At 45.0% G+C, this 22997-nt stretch overlaps 1 protein-coding gene across 1 annotated transcript in view; it reads left to right on the top strand.

Annotated features, from left to right (window-relative positions):
• Positions 1 to 17372, top strand: part of LOC139303955 (E3 ubiquitin-protein ligase HECW1) — a 57256-nt gene extending 39884 nt beyond the window's left edge. The window contains exons 11-29 of the mRNA XM_070927770.1: positions 780 to 878; positions 3996 to 4149; positions 4915 to 5018; positions 5293 to 5399; positions 6322 to 6507; positions 6962 to 7096; positions 7880 to 7991; positions 8083 to 8179; positions 9498 to 9581; positions 9694 to 9800; positions 11385 to 11499; positions 11853 to 11966; positions 13161 to 13313; positions 13446 to 13544; positions 13874 to 14003; positions 14115 to 14261; positions 14392 to 14506; positions 14922 to 15120; positions 17261 to 17372. Coding sequence (XP_070783871.1) covers positions 780 to 878; positions 3996 to 4149; positions 4915 to 5018; positions 5293 to 5399; positions 6322 to 6507; positions 6962 to 7096; positions 7880 to 7991; positions 8083 to 8179; positions 9498 to 9581; positions 9694 to 9800; positions 11385 to 11499; positions 11853 to 11966; positions 13161 to 13313; positions 13446 to 13544; positions 13874 to 14003; positions 14115 to 14261; positions 14392 to 14506; positions 14922 to 15120; positions 17261 to 17372 — 2369 coding nt within the window. The remainder of the gene's footprint in view (positions 1 to 779; positions 879 to 3995; positions 4150 to 4914; positions 5019 to 5292; positions 5400 to 6321; positions 6508 to 6961; positions 7097 to 7879; positions 7992 to 8082; positions 8180 to 9497; positions 9582 to 9693; positions 9801 to 11384; positions 11500 to 11852; positions 11967 to 13160; positions 13314 to 13445; positions 13545 to 13873; positions 14004 to 14114; positions 14262 to 14391; positions 14507 to 14921; positions 15121 to 17260) is intronic.
• Positions 17373 to 22997: the final 5625 nt, after the last annotated feature.

Here is a 22997-nt window from a genome sequence, read left to right as displayed (position 1 = left end):
AGCCTGCAGTTCTTTTTCTTCGACTACTCTTTGGAATGAATATTTGTAGCTTTTTGGTTTAAATCATGAAAATCTGTGATTGTCCACGAGGTTATCCCTGATGGCTTGGAGTGACAGTGTGTCCTCATTAACGTTATAGGGATTCCACCAGGCGGACTCCAGCTGATCCTCCCACAGTCCCATCTCAAAGCATGTTGTGTGTATTTCCGCTTTGCATTAACGTGCATTTTTCCCTCACCCAGATCGCATACACAGTCTCAATTAGCATTTTGATAGCAGATTGAAATCATAGACCGTATATGTAAAGATGGCCAACGCGTCTCCACTTCCTCCCACTGTACGAAAATATGTATATATATGTATATATATTTGTGCTGCTTTAAGGTTAGGTGAGTGTTGTGGTTATGCAACATAAACCACGGCTAAGATTAGGCAACTATAACATCTTAGGGAAAGGTAGTGGTTACTGTTTAAAAAATGCAGACATTAGCTGTGACACAAACTCTATGAATTCTCACGCGCCCACCCACCGCCCCCGACCCCCACACCCTGTCTTTTCACCTCGGCTACATAAAGGGCACACACCACTTCCTGCATTGGCACTGGGCGAGAATCACACGCCGCAAAAATATGAACACCACTTCCCAGGGATCCGAAGCTGGATTTGTACGGTTAAGTGCGACAACATATGGAGTCTCTGCAACCCGAGTGTGCGATGTTCGGTCCTTTCCCTAGCCTTATGGTAACGTATCCCATACTGTCTCTCTAATGTCCCGTAGGCTCAGGCTTCTCCCCTCCTGTTGGCCATCTTCCAGTCCTGCGACCCAGCCATGACCTAAACCATTTTCCTGCTGCCACTGACCAAGCCTTACCTCCAAGTAAGAACCAACAACCTCCCAGTCTTACTCTGGAGTCACATTCCTACACCTTGGTTTGCTGTGAGTGTGGCCTGCTTGTGTGTGTGTGTTTGTGTCTCAATCACGTGCATGCTGTCCAAACATATCTCCTCTGTGTTTGGCCGTCACCATCTCATCCTCCCTCCCTCCCTGCACAGATCCGCGGCTTTGTGGTGCCCTGCGCTGCTTGGTTCATGGTTGGATCCGCACATGGTATTGGATGGTGGGGCGGCTCGCTGGTCTTCGCTGATTTAGAGCAGGAAGGCCAGCTGCCGGAAGGCCCAAACTCCACTTAGCTGTTACATCATCGTCCAATGACGAGAGAGTCCTTAGACGTAGCAGAAAATCTGCCTATCAACGCCTCTCTGTTTGTTTGATCCATGCACAAATAGGAAATGTGGTCTTTAAGGGGATGTTTTACATTTCGGTTTGTGTGCAGATTAAACAAACGAGATGCAAAGGGTTCATTCATGAGCTTTAGGGATGTTGATTGGTGGCTCTTTGAATCAGACAGAGCCTTGCTGTGTCCCCAGTGCTTCCAGGGTTCATGCTAAGCCCGAAATGTTGGGTTGTGCGCACATCATCCCCGCATCCCGCGTTCTTTAGCAGCAACGCTCGCGTGCATCCTCAGAAAGTGATATCACAACAGTTATATCAGGGGTGTGAAGTAAGGTAAGCAAACCACGGCACGTGTTGCTGCTACGATCTCAGCGTGAATAACTGTGCTAACATCCTTGAATGTCGGAATCACAAGTCGTCAAGGAAGATAGATCCAGAGAGTTGCCAGGAGGGGTGTTGGGGGGGACCAACACAGGGCCTGTGACACGCAGCTCATGGGGGCAATTAAGGTACTTAAATCCTCAGCGCCGCGTTGCCACAATTTGCATCTGAAACCACACTCTGTCTGCGAGTCATGACTCAGTCAAATCTGAACACATAACACACACATCTTAAGAATCAGCGAGGCTTACATTTTCCAAGGATATAATTATTTCTGATTGCGAATAAACCTCCATAAATCCGGTTAGAAATAATCAGAAAAAAAGATGCTTGAAGAACTTGCCTGAGAATCATCATGTTTTTAAGTTTTCTCCAGTATCTAAGTAATCCAGTGATAGCTGTCTCTACATCCATTGGCACACTGCCAACAGGAGCTGCCAACAGCTAATTCAGCATACTTTTAATGGTGCCAGCTGGCCAAAATGCGTGCCATAACTCACTCAACCAGTGTACCCCCCCCCCCATAGTATTATAGTATTATGGGAACTGTAAATGGAACTCCAATCCAAGCATGGATATCCCCAAATAAAAGTTAGACAAAGAATAATAATAATAGAGTGATAAAAGAGTGATAATACATCTTCTTAACTCACAATTACAAATATTTTGCACACTTTACAGCAATGTGCACCCTGTATGCATGCACATGTTTAAAGGGCGTACTTTTATACTTTTAACCCTCATGTTTGGTTCTTGTGTTTTAATATTTGTTCTGTAGATCTATCTATCTATCTATCAATCTATCAATCTATCTATCTATCTATCGATCTATCGATCTATCTATCTATCTATCTGTCTATCTGTTTATCTATCTATCTACCTGTCTGTTTGTCTGTCTGTCTGTCTGTCTATCTATATATCTATATCTGTCTATCTATCTATATATCTATATCTGTCTATCTATCTGTCTATATATCTGTATCTGTCTATCTATCTATCTATCTATTTATATCTATCTACCTGTCTGTGTGTCTATATCTATCTATATCTATCTGTCTATATATATCTGTCTATCTGTCTGTCTATATATCTATATCTGTCTGTCTGTCTATATCTATCTGTCTACCTATCTGTCTGTCTATATCTATCTGTCTACCTGTCTGTCTGTCTGTGTCTATCTATCTATCTATCTATCTATCTATGGCAACACTCATGATGGTATATATAGATATAGAAGTTGTCAGAGCCCAAAGTGATGAATTCAAAATAATAAAAAGAATAATTTTGGATAAAAAATCCTAAGGTAAAATGATGTGGAATAGACCTGCAGTTACATTACACAAACAGGCGCAGGGCTACACATCTAGTGAGCTGCAGGAGACCGGAGTTCACCTGAAACCCGACCCAAACCACCATCGGCGTGAAGAAATGGAGCTACTACAGAGCCAAATTAGGAACACTAACACTCTAAATATGGCCAGGCCTGGCAATAAGAGGCTGTTCTGTGTGTGTGTGTGTGTGTGTGTGTGTGTGTGTGTGTGTGTGGGCAGAGGAGTCGTGACAACCAACAGAGGGTTTTTCTGTCCTGAGCAGGCAGTCTTGCAGTCTTCGTCTTCCTCCTCCTCCTCCTCCTCCTCTTCCTCCTCCTCTGCTGCCACTGTCCTCGTCTCACACCTTCACACCTTCACACCACAGTGGCCATTTGTGAGCCAAATGAAATCCTAATTGTTGCATATCAGATAGCAGCAACAACAACAACAACAACAACACCAACAACAGTCCAGTTCTAACCTGCTTCTGTCTCTGACTTTCTGCAGATAGAAGAATTCAAATCTCCCCAAACCACTCATTTAACAAAACCTATAGGATCTTTCATTAAGCATTCATAAGCTACAATCTGCAAACAAGACTTGCTATTACCTTAATAAAAAGATGGAAACACTATTAGTATTTGTCCTTGTACTGTTGCTATTAGTTGTAGCAGTATCAGCACTAGGCACCACTAAGTAATTGATATTAGTAGTAGTACTATTAGTATTAGTATTACTAAGTGTTACATTGAAAATGTCTCTTTCTTCTCAAGTCAGCTCTGTCTGTAACTGAAGTTGGTTTGTTTTCAGGGAATGTATGAAAGTTATTGGGGGGGGGGGGGGGGGGGGGGGGGTCAGAAACGGTAGGGGTGGGGGGGACTGTAGAGTCACTATCCTATAGCACCTCCCACCTTCACTTTATTCTGCGTCTTAATAGAAACATGTCGACATGTCAGCCGGGCCCTTTGCCCCCCCCCCCCCCCGCCACCTTTTGTGTCTCTCTCGTCTGTCACTATCCATTGAAGGTAAAATGCCCCCCCCCCCCCCCCCCACCCCTCTGTTGCCACAGACTGGGAAGCTCGTATCGACAGCCACGGCAGAGTTTTCTACGTGGACCACGTCAACCGGACCACAACCTGGCAGAGGCCGAGCCACGGCAGCAAGTGCAACCACGGCATCCCCCGCTCAGGGTCCACCCAGCAGATGGAGCAACTCAACAGGAGGTCAGACTGGGAATCCAGAACCGCAAAAAATTCAAGATCAAGTGCCTTAGTATAGATTTCTAAGCTAATTATATTTATGTACATACAAGTCATTGAAAAAATAGACACATAACAACAACAACAGACAACAACATACAACATGCAGGTCAAAGTGTAAACAGGGATATGTAGTGCAGGGGTGTGTGCAAAAAGAGTGCAGGAATCAATATTGGATGTTACTTCATGTACATACGGTAGGTGGTTTATGTACAGTACATGTCGGGATACACGTCTATTTAGAGTATATACAGGCTGGATCATATCTACATGACTAATTTAAACTGTAATAATATATATATATATATATATAGATGTATAATGAAGAATTCATAATTTGTAGTTACAGGTTGTTGCACAGTGATTGTTTCTGACATGACGTGACTTGTTTAACTGTCCAATACTATATGCTACCTACTAGAAAATACACCTGAATACCAAAATGCCTTGACTGTATCAGTCAATGCACATCGGAATGCTTTTGTCAAGCAGCAAGCAATCATTTTGAACTGAAAAGTGCTTGGAACGAGCCAGCGAGGGAGGAGGAAGCGGCCTCAGTCAGCACAGCACTCTGAGCCGCGTTCAGGTCCTGGTAGTGGAGTTAGGCTGACACCTGGTGACTGGGAAAGGGAACTCAAACCCGTCCAGCCTCCACATTCTGTGCAAAGAAATTCAGCGCAGGCCGCCTTCATGCTGTAAGGGGATGACTTGTTGACCCCCCCCCTGCAGGTACCAGAACATCCAGAGGACCATGGCCACGGAGGAGGATGGTGGGAGTCAGAGGTTGGAGCGGAGTGGCAGTACGGAGACCGATTCGGATTCCCCTCCGACAGGTACGTCATCGTCATCATCAGAGCCCCCCCGAAGAAGATTAATTAGGTAACAGCCAAGTTCAGAATACAAAAATAAAACACACATCTGGTTTTGGCAATACAAGGCATTCAACCCTATGTAAACCCCCCAATCAGGCCTTAGTCTCGCTATAATTCATATTGTAGCTCATGTAAGACATTCAATATTGTATTTATTGTCGGCACATGTCTGAACTCACCTCAGTAAAATGCTCGAAAATACAGAGAAGGTAATCCACCTGTTGTCTGCCTGCAGGCCCCGCCTCCCCTGTCAGTCACCAGAAGATCAGCCACCTCCTCCAATCACCTGCCGTCAAGTTCATCACGCACCCAGAATTCTTCACTGTGTTGCACAGTAATTATGTGAGTACGACACACACACACACACAGAACATTGCCTATATGCACCGTATATTGTGCTGAATTAGAACTTTGTAGTTTTTGCTGCTGGTCAGACACAGCAACTGTATTTGGAATCGCTTGACATTAACGGTTTACGGCTTCCAGTAAAGAGCCAGTGAAAGCGAACACTGATCAGTTCTTAGTATAGACAGCAGGACCACCATCGTCATGCCGGAGGTCGATAATAACAGAGCAGGTGTCTAGTGCCAATCGGATGTCTCAGTCTCAAGCGCTGAAGCGATTTCTGTTGAACGTCTTCAGTAGAAATGACATCACAACCTTACGGATGTCCTGACGGCTCGTTTTAAAGGCGCAGTGTCTGAATACGGGGCTGTGTTTCATTTTCTCCGTGGACTGAGCGTTTTGGTACTTTCACAGTATTTATACAGCACCTAGAGCTGCTTTATAACCAAACAAGACCTGGACATCTCACTTTCTACTATATGGGACCTTTAACATGAATTCAGTAATTTCTTGAATTGAAAGAAATGTCAGAAATGAATCCAAGTGGAAGAGTTTGAAAAATCATGCAGCTACAATACCATGCGATGATAATGTAAAATGTTGACGGCCGGCTTCAAGTAAATTCAACCTAGATGTATACAAGACAACACTGAAAAGTCTCCTGATAAAATTATGTAACATAAGGGACAATGGGGGCTGTTTCTGTTAGTTAATATTGTTCCAAAACCAGTGTGTAACATGTACGACTACAAATACATCCATTTGTCCTGCACAAAGGCTAAAACCGACAAAACAGCAGATCACATATTCAATGCAACATTGCGGGAAGCAGCAAACACACACTGCCAGTGACACTGCGCTTTATTAACCGTTGCAAATGTCAAAGCGAAACTTTCTGAGCGGGCGCTCTCCCTTCCAGGCGGCCTACCGGATGTTCACCAGCAGCAGCTGCGTGAAGCACATGATCCTGAAGGTGCGCCGCGACGCCAGGAACTTCGAGCGCTACCAGCACAACCGGGACCTGGTGGTGTTCCTCAACAAGTTCGCGGACACCCAGCTAGAGCTGCCGAGAGGCTGGGAGATCAAGACCGACCCCCAGGGCAAGGTAGCTTACATGCAGGTTTGTCGTCAAAAAGTGGGTTTTCACATTGGCCTTGGTGCACAACAGTCACAATAAACAAAGTAAATAAAGTAAAATGCAAACAAAAAATGACAATAAAGGATATGTAAAATATGTATTTATGTAAAATGTACAGCTGCACAAATGTTCACAGTATAAAGAATATCAGAATATGTGCAGTAAGGATTTGAATGATGAGGGGATGAACGCTGATACCTTACGGTCAGCAAATGCACACACACACTCTCTCAAATGTACGTAATTAGATGGTCTGTGATATTGAAGGTTCTTTTGTCCCACTATCACTATACATCACAATACAAAGAAAAGCGGAGGGAAAAGAGAAAAAGAAAACATCAGAAATGACAACATTAAAAAAAGAGCCATTATGTGAAATGCATTCTGTGCAGTTTCAGTCCCTTCCTTTTCCGCCCCCCAGTCTTTCTTCGTGGACCACAACAGTCGAGCCACGACCTTCATCGACCCTCGCATCCCCCTGCAGAACGGCCGGCTGCCGGGCCACCTCGCCCACAGGCAACATCTGCAGAGACTACGCAGCTACAGCGCCGGGGAGGTACTCACACACACACACACTACACACACACACCCACCTGTACCATCGCTTCAGAGTTAGCTACACTAGCTACATTTGAATCCATAGATAGGAGTATCAACGTATTGAGAAAAAAAAAACAGGTGGAAACAGTGCATTTGTTGGGTGGGGGTCTATTTTCAGCGGTGGATGAATCCACATGTGGTTCTCTAGTGAGTGTGAGTGGGATTGAATCAAACTAAACTGCAGTGTGTGTGTATTCGTGGTGATGAAGGAACATGTCAGCCAGTGCAACAGTGCGGCTCACTGATCAAGAAAAAAAAACAAAGAAAAAGACGCTCCATAAAGCTATAGAATCACCTGAAATCACGCTCACATTCTGTCAAATCTGACCATGCACGATACGCACATCTTCAGGGTCAGTGAGACACTTGTCGTTAACTCTGATTGCGAATAAACGCCTGTGAATCTGGCTTGGAACAAAGATGCTTCAGAACTTGCCCGAGAATCATCATGTTTTTAAGTTTTCTCCAGTATCAAAGTGATCCAGTGATAGTTGTATGTGCACCCACGGTTGCACTGCTAATGGGAGCTGCCAACGGCTAATTCAGCACACTTTTTATGGTGCCAGTTTGCCAAAATGTAAACAAACTCAATCCGGCTCCCACTGTCGCTCACGGTGTAACTCACTGCGTCCGTGGCTACATTATACTTCCTGTTTACATTCCCCAAAGCTCTTGGGGAGAGAGGACGGGTGTCAGACTGTGAGTGCCTCTTGGTGAAAAGGTGTGTTTGTGTTCCCAGGCCTCGGATGTGTCCAGGAGTCGCGGGGCCTCTCTGATGGCCAGGCCCGGAAACAGCCTGGTCGCCGCCATACGAAGCCAGCATCACGCCGACTCGCACCTGACTGCTCCGTGTAGGCACTGTCATAACGTCTCACTCTTACCAACTCCTTCCTCCTTCCTCTTAAGACTTCATGTCTGCTCTCTTTGTTTGTCTCTCACTAGCTTACAATGACAAGATCGTGGCGTTCCTTCGACAGCCGAACATATTCGACATGCTGCAGGAGCGCCAGCCCAGCCTCAGCCGGAACCACGCACTGAGGTATGCGTCTTCTTTTTTTTGATATCGTGTCGTATGTGTGTGGTGAGGGTTCCTGGTCCACAGTGCTTGTTCCGTGCAGAAAACACATTCATCCAAAGCGTGTGTGATGCTTGAACAGTTTCTTTTTTGAACCATAGTTTGGTTCATTAGACCCGGATCAAGGGGAGATGATATTTTGATTACTTCTTTTTCACACTTTTTCCACACAAAAAGGGTCTGCATCAGGGTCTGATTGCAAGCAGATCAAGACCCGCCTTTTAAGATAGTCTCAGGGTCTGGCTGTGCCCTTTCGGGTGCCTTTTGGGGCGTTTGAAAACCAGTTCATTTTGCTCCGGTCTGAATCGGTGGATTAGTGGGTAAACCCGTTGCGTTTCCCCTTGGTTTGGTTTCCATCACTGAAGCCACATGTTTGCTCTCCTCATCTGTCAGAAATGGGAAAGTAAGACGCAGGAAGAAGGTCCTATCTGCCCAGCATACTTTGTTGCTTGTTCCAGGTCAGACTTTGATTCATTCTCCGGCCAGCTGTTCGGAACTGTTGGTTTCGCTCCTCCGACTGTGCGGAAGGTGCGCCTGTCTAACTGTAGCTCAGACTTGGAGAGTACACATCGTAGTTCAGGTCGGGGGTCGGAACACACACAAATGAGCTGCACCAGATTTCATTTGTGACTGCACCAAGACCACGTCCTTGTTGCAGCCTTGACTTATTAATGTTCAAAACCAGTGATTTCTTCATGAGCCACCTGTGTAAATAAACACATGGGAGCACTGGGAACATAGACTCCCCAAAAGTGAGGCCAAAACGTCTCTAGATCGCCTCCTAGTGGCTGCCTGCAGTATAGGTCATAAGCCCCGCCCCCTCCAAGTTAGCAGATGGGACATGGGCCAAACTAAAAAGAATCAAAGTACACGTCAGATACATTTCTCCCAAAGATGGTTTCTATCATTTTAGGTAGTTGTTGTCATTGATAAGTTCTTACGGGCGGGACCTCGGCTCCAAACGGCGTCACCAGCGTAAGATGGCGGCGGCCGTGTCCGGGATATTTTGGATATTTGTGCAGCGGGAGGAAGTGGAGATGCGTCGGCCATCTTTATATACAGTCGTTGACCCGGGACCGGGTCTATTCCGGTCCGGGGTCAGTCGACACATCATGTGTGATATGTAAAGATTCTAATGTCAAGTTACAAAATGGCTTTGAATGTAATTCCATGAGTACAGACGCATCTTCCTTGATAACAGAGCTCCAGATGTCTGTTTTTGAATAGATGTTGGTATAGAAAAGGGACAACTGACGAGGACTTTGTCTTGTTGACCGTTCAGGGAGAAAATCCACTACATTCGGACAGAAGGTACTCAAGGGGTGGAGAAGCTGTCATGTGATGCTGACCTCGTCATCCTGTTAAGGTAAGAACATCTCATTTTCTTTTCCAGTAATGTGCCTCTCGAATGACTGAATTCACAACGAATGCTCGGAGAGATAACGTCCTCTGCACTTTTCCGTGTCCTCTTCTTGTAGCTTATACGAAGAGGAGATCATGTCTTACGTCCCGCCTCACCCCATCCACCCCGGCTTCAGCTTCTCTCCCCGCTGTTCCCCCACCTCTTCGCCGCAGAACTCTCCCGGTAGGTCCTACCAGCCTGCCAGTCACAGCAAACTATTTTTCTTGAAATATCCTTCCTACAGACAATTAATGAAAACATACCTCACCACAGGGAACTGTCTCTTTTTTTTCTTTCTTTTTTTTACAGCTTCATTTCAGTCAAAATGTAAAACGTCTTTAATGTCAGGATTTCTTTGTCCTTTATGACAGTAAATGAGGAGTCTTTGGGGTTTTTGGACTGCCGGTCGGACAAAAAGAAGCGATTCGAAGGCGTCGCTTTGGGTGCTCTGGGAAATTGGGAATGAGCATTTTTCACAATTCCTCCACATTTGACAGCCTAAACGATTAATCGATAATGAAAATAATCGTTGCAGTTGCAGCCCTAACTACAATCTCTATATACACTCTCTGGCGTTTCCTGCTCACCTAGCATTACCTAGCATACCGTTCACTGTCTGGGTTTAGCTTCAACGTTAGATGGCATCGTGATATTTTGATGGTTGACGGTCGACATTAATCCTGGGGTTTTACTCATCCCCTTCTGATAGAACACACATTCCGTCCACAGCGCTTGATAATGTCACGCTAGCTAACCTCCCTCTAAATGTCAGCGCGCCGCCTGCAGTGTTTTCCTCGTTTGTCTCAGCCGTGTTGTTGCTGCCTCTTGTCTAATTCTCAGCGGATTGTAGATGAAGGCAGAACTTATTGTACTTACCATTGAATCGTCTCCCCCCCCCCCCCACTCGAATCACTGGGTCCAGGTAGCATTCATTTAATTCATTTGAGGGCTGCATTCCATCTTAGTGGCCCAGTTAACCATGTCAGTGTGCCCGTGTAAACTACACCAGGTCCCTGGAACTGGTGAACCTAAATGGAATGCGGTCATTATTAACGTTTGGTTACACCTGTGCTTTTCCCGCTGTGACATGTCAAAATGTCATTAAGTCAGGTGACTCACACTTCATTTCATCCCAACTAAACAGCTGTAACATCTGAATTCAGAAACCCATTTCCTGCCTACAGCTGATACTTATACTACATTTGAATGTAATATGTTGAAATATTGTAATACTGTAAATATAATAGCTTGAACACACCCAGCGTATATAAAACATAATGCGTTGTTGTCTTTTGAACTACCCAGCAGTATATCAAGCAGTTAAGCTGGATCGATGGTCGCCGTAGTGTCTCTCGGTGCGTCATCGCGCCATGCCGAAGGCGCCGCTATTAAAACCTTAAATCTGTGTGCCCTGTATAACATTTCTGTGTGTGATGATTCATGATTCATTTCTGTTTCTGATCCCCTGGCATTATCTGTTCATGAATGTTCACCAAGCTGTTTTTTTTTTTATATGTGTCTAATGTTCAATAAAGAAAAGCGAAAGTAAAAAAACAAAGCTGTCGCCGCAACGCGACGCGACATTTCAACATGGCTGTTCCACATAATGAGCACTTTTACATGTTTTGTTGAAAATACCTCAGTACTTTTATTAAGGCGACATTTTGAATGCAAGGAATCTGTTTCTAATGGAGTATTTTGACATATAGTATCAGTGCTTAACTAAAGGTTCTGACTGTGTGTGTGTGTGTGTGTGTGCGCGCGCAGGCCTGCAGAGGGCCAGGGCTCCGGCTCCTTACCGCAGGGACTTTGAAGCCAAACTAAGAAACTTCTACAGGAAATTAGAAGCCAAGGGCTACGGCCAGGGGCCGGGCAAGATCAAGTAAGACCGAATATATGTTTAATGATCCTGAACATGATCAATGAACATTTATGTTGTTTGATATTTTGTGTAATAACATGTTTTATAGTCTGATCAACGAGTAATAGTGTAGTAATATTTTAGTATATGTTCACTGTGCTTTGTCCACAGAGAGGACGGTGAGCTAATGTCCTCTGAAAGTTTTGGGAATTTGGGTTCCAGAAAAGTTCCATTTAAATTGACATACTTTTAGGAGTTAATTGTCGGTGTCTGGTCAAAATGTTAGGTGGGGGGCGGGGGTAAGTCCTGGCTACGGCCCTGCATGGGGGATAGTCCCGGCATGGTGTGTTTTCAGCTGTCGCTGGTTGTCGCAGGTTGCTGATCAGGAGAGAACACCTGCTGGAGGGAACGTTTAACCAGGTGATGGCGTACTCCCGCAAAGAACTGCAGAGGAACAAACTCTACGTCACTTTCCTGGGAGAGGAGGGGTAAGACACACACACACACACACACACACACACACTATGAGACCAGCGATGAAGCCCAAAACTTTGTGATTGAAATTGCCAATATGCCTGCATCTTTAAAGCTGCACTAATCGATGTTTTTATATAAACGAGGGATCAAATGGAAGCAAAATGTTAAAGAGTCGTTACGATGATTCTGTAGTTCCTCTCGGCTCTGCAGAGCGGTTAAGCCTCTTTAAAGGCCCCATGTTCTGCTCATTTCAGCTCTGTATTTTTATTCTGGGACTCCACCAGAGCAGCTTTGCATGATTCACAGTTGAAAAAAAGCCCTTATGTATCTCCTCCTGGCCCTTTCTGCAGACCCTCAGTCCCCCCCCCCCCCCCCCCTCTGTCTGAAACAAGCCGTTTTAGACAAACTCCATCTCCAAACACTTGAAGAGTAGTTCCTGAGCAGAGCGCTCCAATAACTCAGACAGACTGAGCGGGTGGATGAGCGTCCCTGCACTTGGTGGGTGGTGCTGTGATTGGATTAGATGACCTGCTAGGGGGCGTGGCTGAGGGCGGTGACTGTATAGTTGTCACATCACAACCTTACGGAAGTCCCGACGGGTCGTTTAAAGGCGCAGTGTCTGAATACGGGCTGTGTTTCATTTCTCCGTGGACTGAGCGTTTTGATACTTTCCCAGTATTTATACAGCACCCAGACCTGCTTTATAACCAAACAAGACACGGAGATCTCACTGTCTACAATATGGGACCGTTAAGCTCATTGAGTTGGTTTTCTGGCCCACAACTTCACTGCCACGAACCTGCTGTCCAGCAACAGCAGGCAGCTGTTTTCAGTGAGACGGCCCCAATAAAGCCGCTGTGCACCGCCTCCACAGCACCAAACAGCAGACCGACACAGTTTAGAGACTGGCTGGCGAACACAGTGAAGCAGCTAAAGAGCTTCTCTTAGGAGTTGGTGAAGATCCACAACAGAGCTAAAAGGAGAGAGAGCATACTCCAAATGAACGATGACGTTGCTCTGTGTGTAAGGTAATATGATAGTGTTGTGCTCACAGCTTGTCTGCTGCCCCCAAGTGGCCAAAACAGATGACATTTTCCCTTTTTGTTGGAGGTGGAGAAATGGACCGGATCTATTATTTGAGTATTTATTTCAATGATAAGGCCATATCATCAGTTTAAGTGTCTCTGTCTTCTCTGTCTCCTCAGATTGGACTACAGCGGCCCGTCCAGAGAGTTCTTCTTCCTCTTGTCCCAGGAGCTGTTCAATCCGTACTACGGCCTGTTTGAGTACTCGGCCAACGACACGTACACCGTTCAAATCAGCCCCATGTCAGCATTTGTTGAGAACCATCTGGAATGGTAAGCTGTGTGAAACGTGAGGCAGCGTAAGAGTTTCACTAACGTCTTTTGTCTTAACTGATTCCACTGTTGATTTGTAATGTTCCTCCTGTGTGTGTGTGTGTGTGTGTGTGTGTGTGTGTGTGAGTCCAGGTTCCGTTTCAGCGGTCGCATCCTGGGCCTGGCTCTGATCCACCAGTACCTGCTGGACGCTTTCTTCACCAGACCCTTCTACAAGGCCCTGCTCAGACAGTCAGTGCACACACACACATTAACATTAACACCTGCTGTGCCTGCGGTGTTTTCGAAACGTCTGTGTGTAAATCTAATCGTGTGAGGGTTTTCTATAGACACGTACCCAGTCAGCCTGTGCGTGAGAACTCATCCTGCTGTAGTTCTGTGAGGCGGGAGGAGTTATTTCTCCGGTTTCCGAAAGTTTCCTTTCAACATAGACGATGTTAGATGTTAAAATTAGGATGAATTCATCAGCTATGAGCCCCCAGTTTCAAGTTTGAGCTAGCTAGCTGTTAAGCGGGCCGGCACCTGTGTGGGTTTGAACGTGAGCCCCGTGCGTCCCTCAGGCCGACGGACCTGTCCGATCTGGAGTACCTGGACGAGGAGTTCCACCAGTCTCTGCAGTGGATGAAAGACAACGACATCACGGACATCCTGGACCTCACCTTCACCGTCAACGAGGAGGTCTTTGGCCAGGTCAGCTCGATCTTCACCGTCTCAACCACATGCGTACGATCTAGAATAGAATAGATGACGGGCTTTCAGTACACTGCCGTTAACTAGTCCCAGCACTTCCTGTGTCGCCAGGTGACGGAGCGGGAGCTGAAGTCGGGCGGCTCCAACCTCCAGGTGACCGAGAAGAACAAGAAGGACTATATCGAGCGCATGGCCAAGTGGAGGGTGGAGAGAGGGGTGGTGCAGCAGACAGAGGCGCTGGTCCGAGGCTTCTACGAGGTAAAAAAACGATACGGTTCCGCTTCTCGGATGACCCGTGAAGACGAGTTTTTGTTGGTTTTTTTCCCCCCTCATTTATAAATGCACCAGTACGTTCCATAGGTCCGCGCTTGTTTTCTCTCCAACCCAGGTGGTCGACTCCAGGCTGGTGTCTGTGTTCGATGCGCGGGAGCTGGAGCTGGTCATCGCCGGTACAGTAGAGATCGACCTCGGTGACTGGAGGAGCAACACCGAGTACAGAGGAGGTGTGTGTGTGTGTATAAAACAAGTACCTAAAATCCTCATCTGTATGTGGACATCACCTGGATATTTATATAGATACTATATAAATATAGATAGAACCCCCCCACCCCACCACCCAGAGTGAGATGAGAAGCTTAGCTTAGCATAAAGACGTCAAATACAAACCGCGTAAAAAGCAAGTTGTGGTTTTTACGGCAGGTTATGTAGCAAATTAAACTACTCTTTAAAGAAAAGAGTCTGTCAACCCCAACCCATATTCCTTTCTGATTGGTTGTTTCTGTAGTGAGGGGAGCCTATCAGAGTTATAGGGACTAGAGGGATATAAGCCGCTGTTTTTCAGGGTGTTATTATTTTATATTATGACCTTTTAGTTCATCCAGCTCATTCTGACATCACATGTGATCTCCCCATCACTAGGTTACCACGACGGGCACATCGTGATGCGGTGGTTCTGGGCCGCCGTGGAGCGGTTCAACAACGAGCAGCGCCTCCGCCTGCTGCAGTTCGTCACGGGGACGTCCAGCGTGCCCTACGAAGGCTTCGCCGCGCTGCGGGGCTCCAACGGCCTCCGGCGCTTCTGCATCGAGAAGTGGGGCAAAGTCACGTCGCTGCCCAGGTATCGGAGCTAAGTTTCCCGTGAAGCCGCTGCTGCCTGCCGTGTCCAAAGGCTGCTGCCCCCCCAACCCGAGAAGTCACACACCGGTTTTGTGTGTATGCACGAAACAAGCGGCGCTTAGGATGCTCCCTCATCGCCATGAACACACACACACACACACTGTAGTTTATTTTGGCTAGGTCCCACGTGCACCGTCCTGCTGCCCCAAATACTCACTAGAGCACCAAAATTATACCATTTACTCTGACGTAGGACCAAAAAAAGCAGCACATTTAAATATTATATGTTAAAACTGTGCGATATTGGGCCATATAAATAAAATTGACTTGACTAATTTAGTAGGACAGGATTTGTATGACCTGAATTAATGCTAATCAGGCTCGCTAGCAGCAATTTAAAAACGTCTCTACAGCTTAATTCAGCAGCTTTCATACAAACCCCTTTTCATCATGTTAAATGAAATGTTTGGATCAAACAAAACAGCAGCCTTATGTTCAAATCCTTGACTGCATTTTTTTATTTTTTTATTCCTCCACCTCTAGGAGGTTAAGGTCGTTCCTTTGCCTCAAAAGTGGGAGGTGGTAATTAAAGCTCCCTTTCGGCCTCCGAAATGTACCTGCATTTACATTTAGAATACAGGATTTCATCACCTGAAGCTGCACATTTACAGGGTAAATGCTCTGCCCACATCACGATGTCAGCAGCTCAGTGGAAGATTCTCCCTCCTCTGTAGTGCAGGTCGGACCTGACATTGTGCAAAGGTGTGCTGCTCTGACCTTATGGCGGCAGCGTTCGTCCGGCAAACAGCGGATAAAAAGCGAGCGCGCTCAGCAGAAAACCAAGAGCAAGGGGCTCATGTTTCACTGCAGAGGGACCGGGAAAAGGGCCAGAGTTTGACTTTGACCGGAGGTCTACTAATAATAGGAGGTTTGGAGATACTTGGGATGTGTGTGTGTGTGTGTGTGTGTGTGTGTGTGTGTGTGTGTGTGTGTCTTGATGCAGTTGAGGTGGTGTAAAGTGAAACTACGTGACATCTGAAAGAAGAAATAATAAGCTTAAGGTAGATATTGACACTATGTTTTAGCATTACCCTGTAGTTGTCACTTGGGGCTACAGGGGGCGCTGTTCAGCAAGACATTACATTTTGTGTTACTCACCAAAACCCATTGTTTTCACCATTTAGATCTAACAAATGTGTTGCAATACAAAGCTGATTTATTTATATATATTATATTTATTATTAAATATTGTTTCATTTTTTAAGTATTATAAATCCTGCCTTCTTTAAATCAATATTAGATTGCCGGCAGTCTCCTTCTTCACTGCCTTTTTGCATACTGCCAACCTGTAGATCAGTGGAATAACAGGGATCCACTCCAGGCAAAAGTGCTCCATAGTGCTGCTAGAGGTCAGAAACTCCACAGCAGAACCTTTTTGAGGGAATGAGATAAGGTATCCCAGGTCAGTTAGTGAGCCTTACACGGCAGGATATTAGGCAGGTCAAGTATGCATTCAAAAATGTTTAGGGGGTCCACATAGAGAGTGGTCTGAAGTCCAAATTAATAAATAGGAAAGATAAAACAAGGTATTGTCAAAATAGGACAAATGAAATATGTATGACAGTAACAAACTTTAAGCTCTAAAATGGATATTCTAGGTAGATCTAGGCACAACCCATCCTCTTTTATTGAGCTAGATGGTACTCTTGTTTCAAAACCTAATTATTTGAATCAATATTTTCCGGAGAAGGTAGAAAAAAAACTACTGAATGACAGTGTCGCGTGACAAAATGACAGAACAATTCATGAAACATTGTTTTAGATTGCAGAAAGACGAGGTAACCTGGACGGGAAAGCTCTGGTTGTATTTCATTGCCTGTTTTTCATGTTTTGTAATCTGTGTCCCAAAGCCTGGAAGGCTGCGAAAGTTATTCCTTTGCCCCAAAAAACCCAAAAAGGAAACATTTACAGATGCCATCAGCCGCCCGATCAGGTCCCCCCAAGACAGATGCGTCTTTGTGCTGGCGTCCTTGATGAAAAACTAAAACATGTGATGTGAACCATCCCTTCTAGCCCTGACTCTCCATACTCTCTAACAGTCTCTCTCTCTCTCTCTCTCTCTCTCTCTCTCTCTCTCTCAGGGCTCACACCTGTTTTAACCGCCTGGACCTGCCGCCATACCCTTCCTACACCATGCTGTACGAGAAGCTGCTGATCGCGGTGGAGGAGACCAGCACGTTTGGCCTGGAGTGAGACGGACCGATCACAACACTCGGCATCCCTCTCTCTGTGTGCGACACCGGGCCTAAAATGCGAGGAAAGAAAAGCAGCTCTCGTCTGCTTCGCGCGCCGTGAAGATACCTGGATTGTTACTCGACAAAGCTTTCGGTCCTGTGGATTCATGTACATCACCGTTACTGTTACGAGTCTCTCGCTATGAGGATCTTTATGACAGCACCACAGCAGGACTACGGTTATTTTTATATTAATCACTAAGACTGAAGAGTATGAAACACTACAACAGCGTTTTTTAAAAAATATTTATATATATATATGGTATATATATATATGGTATATATATGGTATATATATATATATGCATACCCAAAGAAAGGGTATATAGAATGAAATCAAGATCATTTAAAGTTGCATGTAGCAAAATGCATCATCCAGTCAATGGTTAAAAAAAACAACTAATGAAATATGCTAACAAAAACTAACAGCAACAAGTAAAATTATAGCCACACCACAGCACTGAAAACGAGAACTTTACATCAAATCCAAGACATCATTATGAAAGCTAAATACTTGAGAACTTGTTGGAATTTATCTTTGAATTTATCCTCACGCCTGGGTTGAAAATTTGAATTCACAGAAAAGATTTAAACGTGATAAAGTAATAAATGATAACCTACAGAATGCTCATATACTGCGAAAACAAAGAGAATAGAATCAGACAAGAAATATAGACAGAGACAGAGAGATTTAATAGAAAGAACACAAAACAGTGCACATAAACACGTAGCAAAGCTTCGGGTTTGCCATTTGTCTCGCACCAAATGAGAATCGGAACAGTTAGAATTATAGTCAAACTTGACAAATGTTGGCTACGTAAGAAAAAAATATTTGAAGACACATGCTACGGATTTGCCGCTGACAACACCTGACAATCTTTTCCGTGAGTTCAAACTTGAATGCACACAAATTCTCAGGTGGTTTTGCTGCTCTTATACGTTCAGATAAATCTATAAATGTGGCTTTAAAGACGTGATTCAAAGTGTAATGCAGATTTAAAAAAAAAAATAAAAAAAAAGAGCTCATCAGATGGATGTAAAGTCTGGTAGGCCTGATGCCAAAGGAACAATAATGTCTAGTTTTCAGATCTGGAGAGCCTACAAGGACCATTATGTACTTCGTCTGGACCGCGGCGGGCCAGTGGGAACCTGCCTGAGGATCCGGGACATTAGGAATTGAATAAATGCGACGTAGCTTGGTGCCAGACACCAGCAATTCCAAGGCCTTAGGGGTGATCAGTGTAACCTTACAATCAAATCTAAAACCGTAACCAATGTAAAGATGCTTAAATCATATAGATCTCGTCTGTTTGCTCCAGTCAGAGCTGTGGCCACCGCACATTGGCGATGGCAGTGGACGTTTTTGCCACTAGACATAAATATGCAGAGCTGCAGTATAAGCAACAGGAGATAGAGGAATGGGTTACTTTCTCTCCACCATTTAGCATTTAAGCGTTTTAAGTTGAAGAAATCATAGCAAATGGTGGCAATTAAGGAATCCTGCACTTTGCAAGGTGATTAAGAAGACGAGGCCAGGCCATCAGGATCACGATGTTTTATTTACAGAATGTGAAGGTGAAACATATGTTTGTAGATAATAAAACGAGTCCAGGAAGAAGCTGGTAAATTGATGAGAAAATAGGGCCCAAATCGGATCCCTGAGGAACTGGTGAGGATTCCGACAAGGCGACTACAATGACCTGCTGGGAAAGTAGGAGCTGGACCACTGAAGTGATACGGCAATGTCAATAATGCTGTTAAAATATTCAACAAGCTCCTCAGTAATCAGAAGAGACACGAAAGACGTGCTAAAAGTCTTTCAGGAATTGATCCGTCACACTGAAACTGTAGTATTGGTATCGTCCCTGTCTCCATACGGTTCAGTCCAAAGTGAGGACAGCAACTGGGCACAGGCCTTTCGTGTCCTCCTCTGAATGGACAGTAATGTCACTGACAAGCAACTCCCAATGGTCTCTCCAGACTTTCTTGCTCTGCAGTGCTTTCAAAAGCAGAGATGATGTCACGTCTCCCCTATCAAAGTAGCCATCAATTCCAACACAAGGGCTTCTGTGATTCCTCCCGTGGAAGACTGAAAGTGATCACGTGGACCAAGAGAACAGGTAGTTCACGATTCCTTGACGACAAAGAAGGCGCATGTGGACGTTGTGTCTCCAGCGGGCTAAAGGGGACTTTCTATGAATGCTTTTGGCCAAGAGTGGTGCTTCCCCTTTCGGCATCTCTGGCCCCGCTGTCTGGATGGGAGCTGCTTTGTACTCTTATTCAAGCCCTCCATTGATGAACTTCTCTCTGTGTACCATTACCATGGTGTTGCTCTTTGCACGGAGCGGGTACTCCAATATCTGAACCTTGACTGTCTCAAATAATGTGACTGGTGCAAAGCAGCATGTAGGTTTCCGAGGGCCTGGGATCACTGGATTGGCTCCCTGAACCCATCCGGCCCTTCTGGTATAAACTTGTGTACTGGGGCCCTTGGACAAACCAGTGTAATATATGCAATAGTTAAGACCTTTACTCCAATCTATTCCACAGTCCACCATGTTCTTTCAGACAACAACCGACTACAGTGTACCCTCAGCATTACCAGCCCCGTGTCTACATCACTAGTCCAGTAATGAAACTGTGCCTCAGTTACTTACTGCCTCATATGTGGCCTGTGGGGTTGTGGCGCTTAGTGGTTGGTACTTGAGCCTGTCATAAGGAGAGTTCAGATATTTGCCTTGGTTCTTTTTTGAAAACCGTTTGCATGTTCTCCAAGTGTTCGCGTGGGTTTTCCAACACAAGCCCCCCTCCCCCCCCAAACACAAGTCAGGTTGATGGAGACTCTGATACCCCATTTACACTTAGCCACCTCATGCATCTTGGGCAGATAGCTATCTGACGTTGATACAGCCAAGTATAAATGCAACCAAGGAGCATTAAAGCTGGAATAGAATCTGGCACATTTTTAGCCAGATGTTGAAAAGGGATAAAAAAAGCTTTCACCTCTCAAAGTCGCATACGTTGTCTTTACTTCTACCAAGTGTAACTACGCGGTCGGTCATCCGTATGGTTAAAGGGGATCTCCGCTAATTTTACTCATCAAAGGCCGTTTACAGGTGTTGGGGAGCACTGCCGCAGAGAGGGAGCTGTGTGATGGTCTGATGAATGCCAGCGTCAGTTGGGTCCGAAGACTGCAAGTTTGAAACCTTGAACCCCTGTAGCCCGCTCCTCATCTCTGCTTGAGGCTAGAGGCTCACAGGCTGCTAGCATAACACGCCCGAATCCCTGACTGAACTGTCGGCCGTCGAGTTGCGTCGTGGGTTAACGTAGGCGTCAGAAGGAGGAGGAATGCGTGGAATAAAAAAAGACGATATCTCTCGTTCTGCTGCGTTTTTTTTTAAAATCTGTACGTCATGGGTCCGACAATGCTATAGGAGCGGTATGCTAAATCAGTGCTCTTTGAAGAGAGCAGGGTCCGTGCGTGATGGCTAGCAAAAAGTTTTTTCTCATTTGTAGTCCACTCATGTGAGTCATCCATGTGTTTGCGTTAGCTGGAGAGTCGTTAGCTAGCTGGCTAAACTTAGTTTTTAGCTAAATGGATTCCTCTCCTGGTGTTTTTTTGACTGTCACAAAAACAGCTTCAGGTGGGTCCCCACCACCTTCTGGAACAGAATGGGACCTAGTACCCACACGTGCATCAATCGCAAGAAAAGCAGGATGGTTGCATATACTGCGTGAGGCTAAGTATAAATAGAAATGTAATAAATCACATCTGCAGTTTATCCAGATATGTGGCCCAGTGTCCCCAGGACCCATGTCCATATTTGATGATTCAGTCCCTCACAATTTACGTCCAGTGCCAATGTTTAGTGCCAGAGCAGGAAGTAGCGTGGTCTTGGATGCTTAGTGTGTCAAACTTTCATGCAGGAGACCCGACTTTGCATCCCTAAGGATCACCTTTTTTGCCTCGCCCTAACCCCCCCTCAACCCCTTATTTGCCACGATGACAATCTTTCCCTAACCTTAACCATAGCGTAGTTCAAATGTGCAGATACTGTACAAAGCAGACAGATTTGTTTTTAATTGTTGGCGTTGGATGTAAAAACCCGATTGTCGTTGAACGTTACGCGGGGATTCACAGAATCATCAAGTATCGACACTCTTGTCTGGCAATGGGTTTAAGATATGATAGGAGTGTAAATGGGGCCTAAATTACCCACAAAAAAACTGTCAAATCGATTTATTACAATCTATACAGCCTAAGGTGGGTGTCAGGAACAGATATACGCAACCTTTGAAGGGTTTCGTCAACTGACAGAATTTGGCCACAGCTGAACTTTTGACCGTCATTAACCATCAGCAGCCTGTCGGATTTCATGACCCGATCTATTTTTGCTATTTTGCAGAACAACGGTTGAATACGCAGGCTCAGAACATGAAAGACTGCTGAGATAAATGATGCGCGATATCACCTAAAATGGTGCTTTATTTGCGAGCCAGCCAAAGTAAATTGAAGGATGAACTGGATTAGGATCGGATAACCGTCTTACTCTCTCCCGGTAAACTCACTGTACCGGCAGTCAGATCATTAGTGCTGCACTCCTTCTTGGCAGTGGCGAGGCCTTATCCACTCATCTCTACAAGCGAGAGGACAAAGGCTGCGATTATGTTGCATCGTCCCGTCTTTTCTTTTCTACAATCTTTTTGTACTGTTATTTATACTGTATTGTATTTCTAAGTAAAGGGAGGCCCTGGAGCTTTCCTTGAATGTTTTGTTAGTTTGCAGTTTCGTGATGTTGTGATAAGAAGCATCAGTCGAAGAGTTTGCCTTCACTTTTGAAGCCTTTGCGTTTTTGATATGTGTGTCTTTTCTATTTTCTATTAAGCTAGCTGGCCATCCGTCTGCGCAGGGCGGGAAGTGTGCCACTGTGGTTCTGTTTCTGTTTCCGTTCAGCTCACACTATTTCTTTTTTTTCTTTTTTTTTTTGGTCTGTTTTTCTGTTCGCCCACTTTCACTACTGAGGTTCTGTCAGCGTTTCACAGGACTTTCTTCCGTGTCACACATGTCTCACTATGTCGTACATTTCAGAGCCGCGTTTATCCAGCAAGTAACCCGTGCTTTGGGACAGTTCATGACAACAAATGGCAGGCATAAAAATTAAAGAGATTTTTTTGTGTCATTTGTTGAACGTGTAAAGACCGTGTAGGGAAATCTTGCTTTTATTGGGTTGATATGTTGAATACATACATTGTAGATCTTGAACACTGATATTTATTCTGGGAAAAGAATGGTTAAGAACACTCCACAAACCAGGTATTGATCACAGCTATTATTATTATTATTATTACATATTTAAAAAAGCTTTTGGAGAAATAAAGAATCGTGGGATGTCTACAGAAAGGTTAGGTGGTGACAAACTGTAGCAGCTGTTTGGTATTTGTGTCTTTTCAAGCTATTTATGCTTTATTTATTTTCATTTGAACAAAGGGAATATGTGAATGACTGGATGGATGGTGGCAGCTCTGCTTGGGAGGTGACACTGAAGCACGCATCTTTCTTTTTTTTTTGTTTGTTTTGTTTCTG

This window comes from Enoplosus armatus, chromosome 21, assembly GCF_043641665.1.
Source record: "Enoplosus armatus isolate fEnoArm2 chromosome 21, fEnoArm2.hap1, whole genome shotgun sequence".
Taxonomy (NCBI): domain Eukaryota; kingdom Metazoa; phylum Chordata; class Actinopteri; order Centrarchiformes; family Enoplosidae; genus Enoplosus; species Enoplosus armatus.
Note: the sequence above shows the minus strand (reverse complement) of the source record. Positions and strands in the feature narration are given on the sequence as shown.